Source organism: Sciurus vulgaris (genome assembly GCF_902686455.1).
Source record: "Sciurus vulgaris genome assembly, chromosome: 11".
In the NCBI taxonomy this organism is placed as follows: Eukaryota; Metazoa; Chordata; class Mammalia; order Rodentia; family Sciuridae; genus Sciurus; species Sciurus vulgaris.
Window position 1 is genome coordinate 8,570,746 of NC_136472.1, and position 10,510 is coordinate 8,581,255.

The 10,510-nt window shown below is 48.6% G+C and overlaps 1 protein-coding gene across 1 annotated transcript; it reads right to left on the bottom strand.

Annotated features, from left to right (window-relative positions):
- On the bottom strand, window positions 1-4,883 carry SPDYC (speedy/RINGO cell cycle regulator family member C). Its single transcript, XM_079101686.1, is given in 6 exon segments — window positions 1-3,185; window positions 3,187-3,238; window positions 3,335-3,420; window positions 3,664-3,769; window positions 3,922-4,039; window positions 4,042-4,883. Coding segments are annotated over 6 exon segments (765 nt in total). The 5' UTR covers window positions 4,121-4,883; the 3' UTR covers window positions 1-2,861.
- Between the last annotated feature and the right edge of the window lie 5,627 nt (window positions 4,884-10,510).

The following is a 10,510-nucleotide window of genomic DNA, read 5'->3' on the forward strand; positions in this document are numbered from 1 at the left end:
AAAAAAAAAGATGAACCCAAAAAAATACGTGTAATTTGTATCTTAAAGGGCTATTTTTCTCCACTTGTAGAAAAAGAATTCTTATAGATCAATCAGAAACCAAAATCAGTGAAGAAATGAGCAAAGACAGGGTAAAGGGCTCTTAAACACATGAAAAGACACACCCACTGAAAAAAAATAAGTACAAACTAAAACTTCACCAAGAGATCATTTTATACTTAGACTGTCAAAGATAAAAAATCTAGTACCTCACTGGGTAGGTGAGTATTCTGGAAATCAAGCCTTTCTTATATACTGCTGAGGGGTGGTGAATAGCCAGAGGGGGAAAAAAAAAGACAACTTGGGCTTAGCTATTGGCAGAGCAAGTAAAAACTTCACCCTACAGACAATTTTTTTTTCATGTTTATGATGTCCTTACAAAGTCACTTATGGCACACAGCTTGGAGTAGCAGAAGCTATTACATGAAGAGATAAGTACCAGCCAGGAAGGGACTAGTTACTTTATGGTTACTTATATCCAAAAAGAAGAATATAAAAAGGGATATATGGATATAAAAATTTTCAAAAATACGTTGCTAGGTCAGCAACAATATGCATGGAATTCTCCCAGAGTTCAATAAAAAGCAGTGAGAAATTGATGGATATTTTGGTTCAGTGATTGTTCTGCTACTTCTCACACAAAATACATTCTTTCCATGTTAATTCTCTGATGTGGACCATGTTCACAATTCCATTCGATTCTGTCTCTATCTTGGAGCCCTTAACAGGCCCAACAGGTTAAGGGCTCCATTCCTCAGACCACACCCACTTCTGCCCAGCTTACTGTAAATTTGGGGGTTCCTAAACCATTCCTTGGGTTTGGTAACGTGGTGGGAGATCTGCAGAACGCAGGGAAGTGTTTGGCTTACTGTTACTGGTTTACTATAAAGGAAGCAGTTGGGGAAGAGGGCGACGGAAGCTGGCACCAGGAGAGGTGTGGGTCAGGATGCCGAGCTGCCCTCTCCCGCTCCCAGCACACCTGTGTTCAGAGTGTTGGTCTCTTCGGCATCCCCCAGCCAGAGCTGCCACCCTCTAGATGGGTCTTGGCATAGTCTCCTTGTGAATTATTCAGGGACTTTCATGTGAACCACAAAAAATTCTTCTATTACCCAGAAAATTCCATGGGTTTTAGGAGGCCTGTGCCAGTTCGATAAGTGTGTGCATGATTATAATACCACATTTGATTACGCATGTTTAGATTCCTTCTCTGAAAGGATGTAAGAAACTCACTTTCATTACCTTTAGGGCAGGGAACCAGGAGGCTGGGAGCTGAGGTAATAGGGGGACTCTTGGTTCAAAATGTACATGTGACTATATCGCCTACTGGAAGTTCAATTCTTTGTTGAGGGGGCTACGAGGATTGGACACAGGGCATCCCACACGCTAGGCATGCACGTCCCTGCAGTTATGCCCCCAATACCTTTTAGTCCTTAACTCGGTTTCTAATGTCCTCAATCTCCAGGCTTTTGAAATTCTCCCCAGTACTGAGGATTGAACGAACCTAGGGATGCTCTCCCACTGATCTACATCTCCAGCCCCTTTTTAAATTTTATTTTGAGACAGGGTCTCACTAAGTTGATGAAGCTGGCCTTGAACTTGCCAGGCTCCTGCCTCAGCCCAGGTAGCTGGGATTACAGGCGTGCACCTGGTTGGCACCATAGCTGGCTAATCTCCGGGCTTTCTTACCTCTGTCCCTTGAGACCCACTCTGGAGTAGGCAGGGAGATCCATCTGATTCCACCTTGTGGCCCTTGCAGACTCCTCCATGCTCCCCACCTGTTCCAGCCTCTCCCTGAACAGCCTCCTTGCTGGGCTCTCTGCGGGCAACCCATGCTCTGCTTCCACACCTTCCCTCCCCTCTCCTCAGACACTGAACCCTCCAGGAGATTAACCCATTCAAATCTCAACACCCATTGCAAAACACTACCCAAAGGACAAACCAGGCAACAGAGGCACAGGACTTTAAATAACATGCAGGGTCCTGAAATTGAAATTGAACTATTTGGCTCCAAAGGGCAAGTCTTAACCACTACCTTAGACCACCTTTCCATGAACATCCAGGCCGTTAAATGCTGCCTCCTCTGGGAAGCCTTCCTTCTCCTTCATTAGCAAGGAATTTACTGGGTTCTCAGTATGTCTTTCCTTAGATGATAATAATCACTGCATGATATTATTGATATATATTATTATTCCTAAGCAGAACTGACCCTGAAGACATTTCTGACCTGGCCACAGAGCCGGGTTCCATTCAAACTTTTCCCAACAGGTTTGGGGGCCTCCCCTTAGGGCTGCGTATATCCCAGCTCATTGAATCCCTGTGTATAGCTCCTCATTCATAGATGGTAGATGTTACGGAGGGGAAACTGAGGCTCAGGACCACAGCCACTGGCTGCCACTGGGCAGGGGAAGGGCTGGCGCAGAGCCTGTGCTCACAGGTCCTAACCCTTTGACCCCTCACCATCACACTGGGTCAAGGCACCTGGCCAGGACCTGAACAGTGGGTGTCCCGTGGACATACGTTTATTAGAGGGGCAGGACCAGAGTGGGAACACATGGCAGGCTAGGAGGAAAGGGTGGGGGCAGGGGCAGTGCTGCCAACCTGAGACCACCAGACAGGAGGTCGGGTGGGGACAGTGTTGCATAGGTCAGCAGGCAGGCAGGCGGCTCTGCACCTGCAGAGCTCAGTCCCGCGGGCGCATTGGGGGCTTGAGGAAGCCTCGGAGGGGAAACTTGCAGAACTCAGCCCAGCCCCACGTGCACCCCTGCCCCCCATCCTGTTGGTCCCACTCCCACCTCCGAGGTTCCCAAGCCAACCCTCCTCACTCAGCTGCCATCACACCTGTGATGCTGGGACACCATACAGGCCACAGTGTGGGATGGATGGGAAAGGGTCCCGGCCTGACAGCAGCCCCTCTGAACCCCACCATGGTCCAGGCCCAGTGGGTTGGTCATGACCTGGGAGGAGTGGACAGTGAATGGGGGTGGAGGTCCAGTCTTCTCCACTTCAGGATGCCAGCCCAGCCTCACCTGCTCACAGCACTGGCGGCTCACAATGTCTCGGAAGTCCATTCGTGCCCACAGCATGTCCCTTTGGTGCAGGAACTTCCCTACCTGGGAACACCAATCTTTCCCCAAGGTCCATGGAAAAAATCTCACATTTGGGTTCCTCTAAGTCCTCCTCCATGTGATTTGCAAAGAACCTACCCACGAGGGCATGAGGTCAAGGGTCAAGGCTTCTGCCCTGCCCCATCCTACCACCCCTAGTGAGTGCCCTGCTGCCAACCCCTGTCACTCACTGTGCCAAGAACAGACTGCCGCGGTTGTGCTGGCAGAGCATCAGGTTAGCACACTGGAAGTAAACCAGCACCGTAGCCAGGAGGTACTGCAGGTAGACAGGGGCAGGCAGAGGGCCTGGGAAGAGGCCAGCAGCCAGGTTCCTTCACACCCCATAAGTTCTGGTGCAGGGAAGAAAAAACAGTAAAATGCGGGGGGGGGGGGGGGGGGGGGGCTGCAAAGATAAGGGGAAGGTTCCACCTGGTCCAGGGGACCCAGCAGCACTGACTTCCATTAATTCAACCTTCCACTTAAGTAACCCCAGCCTCTACACCCCACTTTGCTTCCTCAACTTATTTGAAATCGGGAAGCAGGAGTCTTTGGAGAGGAACTCCTGGAAAAAGCTGTCCTCTGAAGGTGAAGAGGGGAAACAGGGGACCCAGGTCATCCTCCATAGATACAAGTGGCATCAGAAGTGCCAAAACCCAAGCCACCACTGAACCCATGTTCTGGTGAGATTCCCCCTCCCCCCTGCCAAACCTGGTCCACAGGGGCAGAAGGGCAAAGGCTTGCGAGGCCTGCGTGCGTAGGGCAGGATCCTGCCTTTCACATCTCTTTGCATTCTTGACCCCGTAGCTCCTCCCATGCCAGACCCCCAGAAAGCTCCCCCAGAAGGCTGAGGAAGGCCTGGAGCTCCTGATCCTGATGGGGATGAAGAAACCCATCGTCCCACCTTGATGGCTGCAGCCCCCCAGCTTCACCTGGGTGGTCACCACAGGGACAGTGGCAGAGTCTCTGGTATCACTCATCTCATAAGGAGTAGGGGTAGGGTGGGGCCTGTAGATACGCAGCCTCAGGACTTGGCACCTACCCGATCACCTCCCACAAATCAAGGAGGGTGGTGAGGCTGGCCAGAGAGGATCGGGAAGGTGGAGGGCAGGGTGCAGAGACTCGAGGATTCAGAACAGAGGGCACCTGGGAGGACTGACAGATGGGGAGACCAGGAAGGAAGCAAAGATCTACTGAGGGCTGCTGCACCCCACTCTCCTCCTGGCACCCCAGGATGGACCAGAGAGTAACAGCAGCAGCAAGCACCTCTGAGGGCTTCCTAAGGGCTTGAGACTGTGCTAAAAGCTCTAAGGCCGTCATCATACTGCCCCTGCTCCGCAGGTATAACAAGGGCCCTATTTTGCAAAGGAAGCAACCAGGCTTCCCAGTTAGGTGAAGGTGGAACCCACCAATTCCAAAAGCCCAAGTTAACTGCTCCTCTTGCGGCCAGCTCTCAAACCCCTCCTACACCAAAGAATGGAAAGGGCACACACCCCCTATATCAAAGACCAGAGAGAATGACATCAAATAGTTGGATTTAGAACAAGTTGAGATGGGGCCTCTTCAAACTGTTTTGGTTTGGTTTTTTGTCGTGATGGGGATTGAACCTAGGGGCACTCTGCCACTGAGCAGCAGCCCCAGTTCTTTGTATTTTTTATTTTGAAACAGGGTCTCTTCAAATAACTGAGGCTGTCTTTGAACTTTCAATCCTCCTGCCTCAGCCTCCCGAGTTGCTGGGATTACAGCTGCTTCTCTAAACTTCCCTTATCCTTTCAGAGAGATGCCAAGCAAAGGGCTCAGGATAAGGTGCTGACCCCCTCACACCTCCCGCACCCCGCTATGGTCAACCTGGGAGCCTCCAGCTGGCCTTCCACAAAGTAGGGTCCTCCCGCAAAAAAAACTTTACCTGTAAGTAGGAGTTACATACAGCGTGGTTCACGGCTCAGGAACTAACGCATTTATATATCCCGAGGGTGGACCCCGCCCCCTTCCCGCCCCTGCACCAATAAGAACTCTCGTGGGAGAGGGCGTGGCTTCCCCTCCCCTCGCACCTCTACCTGTGAACCCAGTCACCACCTGCCTTGCAGCTGGGAGGTAAAAGCTTTCCCAAAGCTTCCTCACCTATAAGAGGGGTGGGGCAGGATGGCTGGACCAGGGGCCTGAAACCCCCATAGGACAAGGAGCTAGAATACCTTCCTGCCCCTCTACAGGGAAAAACCCCCCTGTATTTGGGATTGAACCCAAGGGCGCTCTACACTGAGTTACACCCCCTGGCCTTTTTATTGTTTGAAACAGGGTCTCTCTGAATTGTTGAGGCCGGTCTCTATCTTGCGATTCTCCTACCCCAGCATCCTAAATTGCTGGGATTACAGATGTGTGCCCCCATGGACGTTGTTAGGAGCTTTGTTTCACAAAGGAAGAAGCAACCTCTAAAATGCAGAGTTTGAGTTCTTTTTAGAAAGGTTTAGTAATTTATTTCCAGCCACACAGCCGTAAATAGAAAGTCAAGTGTCCACCTGGCTGTCTGGCTTGGGTTTCACACGGGCATCTGAGGGTCCTTCTGTCTGTTCCAAGACCAATTCTGGACAAAGCCTGACCTGGAGAAGATTTTGAGTAAAACCCAGTAGTGAACCCCAGACCAGCTGTGTTCACCCTGCCTCCTGTCTACTGATAGTGCTAGAGATCAGAAAGAATATACAGAAAAGAAGACCGAGGGTCTGGGCATGTAGCATGGTGGTAGAGGCATTAGCCTGATGTGTGTGAGGCCCTGGATTCAATCCCCAGCACTGTAAAGAAAAAAAAAAAAAGTAAAAAAAGTCTGTTGATAAAGTGCAAGCTCCTTAACAGTAATGTGTACCAGTCTGCAATCTTCTTCCTTCTTCACCTGCTTCTTGTGTGATTTATCCTACTAGGTCAGCCTTGTTCACCCTCAAACCCCAGACCTGACTTGATCCAATACCTAAACGTGCTGAGAGCCATCTGTGAACCATGTGTGTGAACTGAGCGATATTCGAGCCATAGGCAGGGAAGTTCCTGTCTTGGGAACTCCAGGGGGAAAATCCCCTGGTGTGAGACTGATACCGCCGTTTACCGGTGACGAGTTCTGCTCCTTCTAATGTTGAAGATTGAACACTAGAGAAGCAGCCAAGGCAAGCATATTAAGCAGGTTATATTTAAAGCTAATAATACAGACTTCTCCCGGCAGGGAGAAGGGGGCCATGGCTGATGTTCAAAAGTCCCCAGAAGTGAGCGCACCCTACATCTTTTATAGGTTAAATTCTCTTTTGTTCTCCAGTTCTCTCCCCCCCCTTATCTCTCCTTCCTGCCTACGAGACTAGGCCTGGTTTTGCATTAAGTGAGAAACCATGGGCAGAGGGAGGGCCAGGGTGATTCAGGCAGGCAAGGGCCCAGGGGGCATTAATTAGCAGCTCCATGCTTGCAGTCCTTGATAAAGGCAGGTAAACTTGGTAATCAATGGGCTCCGGAGATCCTTGACATTCCATTCTTCCAGAGGCAGATGATTTTATGGCCATTTCCTCAATTTGACCCAATCCCCTATTTCTACACTAACTACCTGTTCCCAATTCTGGCTTCAAGACCACCCACTTCATGCTGGCCCCCTGACCTGCTCACCGCTCAAGTTTAAGCACAGCCTCCTGGAGATGGGTGTAGCCTGCCCAACACCAGTCACCCTGTTTACTGCAAGACCCCTGCCTCACCGAGAACCAAGCAGGAAACAAAAGGCCTCCCACTGAAAGCTTATCCCTGCCTTTGATGTCCTCCCCACCCAACTAAAGAATTGGGGCCTTTCCCAGTTGCTCGGTTCCAGTTCCTAGCAGGACTGGAAGACCCACCAGGCCCACCACTTTTTATACATAATCTTTGGCTTTGTCTTTAATCTTTTACTGATTATATCAGACCTTTTATTTTCTCAGGTGGCTCACGGTTCCTGAGCAGGAACCTGCTGTTGGGATGCCACCCCATCATAAGTGCATTGATCATACTTTTTAAAAATTTTTTTTAGTTGTTGATGGACCTTTATTTTATTGATTGATTGATTGATATGTGGTGTAGAGAATCGAACCCAGTGCCTCACTTAATGCTAGGCGAGCGCTCTACCGCTGAGCCACAACCCCAGCCCTGCTTATGCCTTTTGAATGAATAAATGGCTTACAAGGCCTGCTGTCCTTACTGCTCTTGCTCATCTCTCCGACCACCGCCTGGCCCTGGCCCTCCGTCACTACCCACTTCCAACTAGGACAGTTTAGATCTGGAACATGGGCAGACACGGTGCATGCCCCATCTGAGCAGGAGCTTAAAAGTCCCAGTATGGCTCTGCCATTACTGTCTTCCATGCCAGGAGCCTGGTGGCCCCCTGGAAGGGCAGCCTCTCCATCCAGCTTCTGGAATAAAGAGAACATGGAACTGAGTCAGAGCCGTACTGTACGGGGTGTGGAAAACAAGCAAAAGGTCCAGTCTTATTCTTGAGAGGCACAGAGATGTTGGGGTTGCTTGTGATTCTATCAGAGTTCTATTTACTGCTTTGATAAACTTAGTGGCTTAAAGTTACACAAATATATTACCTTCCAGTTCTGAAGGTCAGAAGTCTAAAACGGGTCTCCTAGCTGAAAACCCAGCTGTCAGGAAGTTTCCACAGCACTCCAGTGCACTGCTTCTGAAGGTCCCCTGCATTCCCTGGCTTGTGACCTCCTTCTTTTGTCCCTGCAGACAGTAGTGTATCATCTTCATATTTCTCTGTCACCTCTTCCATTCTGGCTTCCTCTTTTACATTTGAGGACCCTGGTGATTACACTGGGTTCACCAGTCTCCCAGAATAATCTCTGCACATAACGACCCTTAACTGTGTCTGCGAATTCTCTTGCCTTGGGAGATACCTTTTCTCAGGTTCTGGAAATTGGGTGCAGGTATCTTTGGGAGGTCATTATTCTGCCTACCACGATGACCGCAGCATAATTTAGATTCTGCTAACTGATACACTATTTATGAAATTTACATTTGTAAAATAGCATATTTATCAACATTATTTACTAAATAGTGTGTTGGCACTGCATGTTATTTATAAAACATAGGAATGTAAAAAGTTAAAAAAAGAAGAATGTAAAAAGTTTGGGGACTGGGATATAGTTCAGCCATAGAGCACGTGTCTAGCCTAGCATGCTCAAGGCTCTGGGTTTGATCCTCAGTACTGCAAAATAATAATAATAATAATAATATGAAAAGTTAGAAAATACAAGTTTAGAAAAAGTAACATATAAATACTTACTTTAAAGAAAGCTGGGGGCTGGGGATATAGCTCAGTTGGTAGAGCCTTTGCCTCGCAAGCACAAGGCTCTGGGTTCAACCCTCAGCACTGCACAAAAAGAAAAAAAAAAGTGGAATACGGGCCGGGGTTGTGGCTCAGAGGTAGAGCACGTGCCTGGAATGTGGGAGGCACGGGGTTCAATTCTCAGCACTGCATATAAATTAATGAAGTAAAGTCCATTGACAACTGAAAAAATATTTTTTAAAAAAGTTGGAATACCTATATTAATATTGAAACTGGTCTTGAAAATCCTCGGGATCGGGTCCTTGTCCCCCTCCCCGCCCCTGTGTCCCAGAAACACAGAGGCAAGAGAAAAAGGTAAATTTTATTTAAGGAACAGAACAGAAAGAGGGAGAGAAAGAGGGAAGAAGAGAGAGAAAGGGGGGGGGGGGGGGGGAGAGAGAGAGAGAGAGAGAGAGAGAGAGACTGACTCTCCTGTGCAGAGGAGGAGCCCGGAGCTGCTGATGCCCCAGGAGCAGCTGGGTGTTTTGTTTTTCCCCTTTATAGATCTTAGGTTTCCTTTCTTCTCATGCCCCTCCTCTTATCTTGCCTAAATGACCAAAAGGCAGGAAGACAGCGCAGGGGGTGAGCCTTCCTGTCCCCAGGCTATGTGATGGGGAGTGCCATCTACCCACTTCCTTTTCTTTGGTAATCAACTACCTGTCCTTTGCCCCAACTCAATATCAGAATAATGAATTACTGGAGAGAGCCTGGTGTAATCCCAGTGGCTGGGGAGGCTGAGGCAGGAAGATCGTGAGTTCAAAGCCAGCCTCAGCAATTTAGCAAGGCCCTGTCTCAAAATAAAAAATGAAAAGGGCTGGGGATGTGGCTCAGTGGTTAGGTGACCCTGGGTTCAATCCCTGTGTTATGGTTGGATGTGGGGTGTCTCCCAAAAGCTCATGTGTGAGACAGTGCAAGGAGGTTCAGAGGAGAAAGGATGGCTGTGAGAGTCTTAACCCAATCAGCGATTTAATCCCCTGATAGGGATTAACTGAGTGGAAACTGGAGGTGGGCGGGTGTGGGGGCGTGGCTACGGGGTACATGTTTCGTACCCAGAGAGTGGTGTCCTCTCTGCTTCCCAATCATCGTGTGAGCTGCTTCCCTCTGCCACACTCCTCCACCACGATGTTCAGCCTCACCTCAAGGCCTGAGGAATGGAGCCAGCCTTCTATGGACTAAGACCTCTGAAACCGTGAGCCTTCTAACCGATAAACTTTTTCTCCTCTAAAATTGTTCTGGTAGCATCTTTTAGTCACAGTGGTGAAAAAGCTGACTGAAACACCCTGGTACCAAAAAAAAAAAAGGTAAAAGAGAAAGCAACCAGGAGCCAAAAGTGTCCTTGAGCGATTGCATACTGAAGGGGAAAAGGAAGATTTTAGAACTGGAGAGTGAGGAGCTCAGTAGACCTCTTTCCAACAAAGCAACCGTTAACAGACAAAAGAGAAACAAAAGTCAGCGACCACAAACCCATGGAAGTATCTGGGCTTTGCTATGTCGACTTAAGAGGCGCTATCAAGGGGCTGGGCTGGGGCTCAGTGGTGGAGCGCTTGCTTGGATCCTCAGCACTACATAAAAATAAATGAATAAAATAAAGGTATTGTGTTCACTTAAAATTAAAACACTAATTTTTTTTTTAAAGTGTGCTATCAAACTAGGAATCTTACACACACCCCACCCCCAGTTCTGGGACTGAACCCCGGGGCACTCTACCACTGAGCTACAATCCCAGTCTTTTAAAACAATTTTTTAAATTTGATTTCTTACTTTCTTTTTTTTTTTTTTAATTTGAGACCATGTCTTGCTAAATTGCCTAAACTGGCCTTGAACTTGGAATTCTCCTGCCTCAGCCTCCCAAGTAGCTGGGATTACAGGCCAGCACCACTATAGCCTGTTGACTCAATATCCTGTAAACCATTCCCATGCAAGCAAAAATGAACAAGAAGAAGATGAACATATCCAAGAGGAGCTATTTTTTTTTTTTTTTTTTTTTAATTAAGAAACAAAAGCCAGCACTTAAGAAAAATTCCCCTGGAAAAACCACCATCCT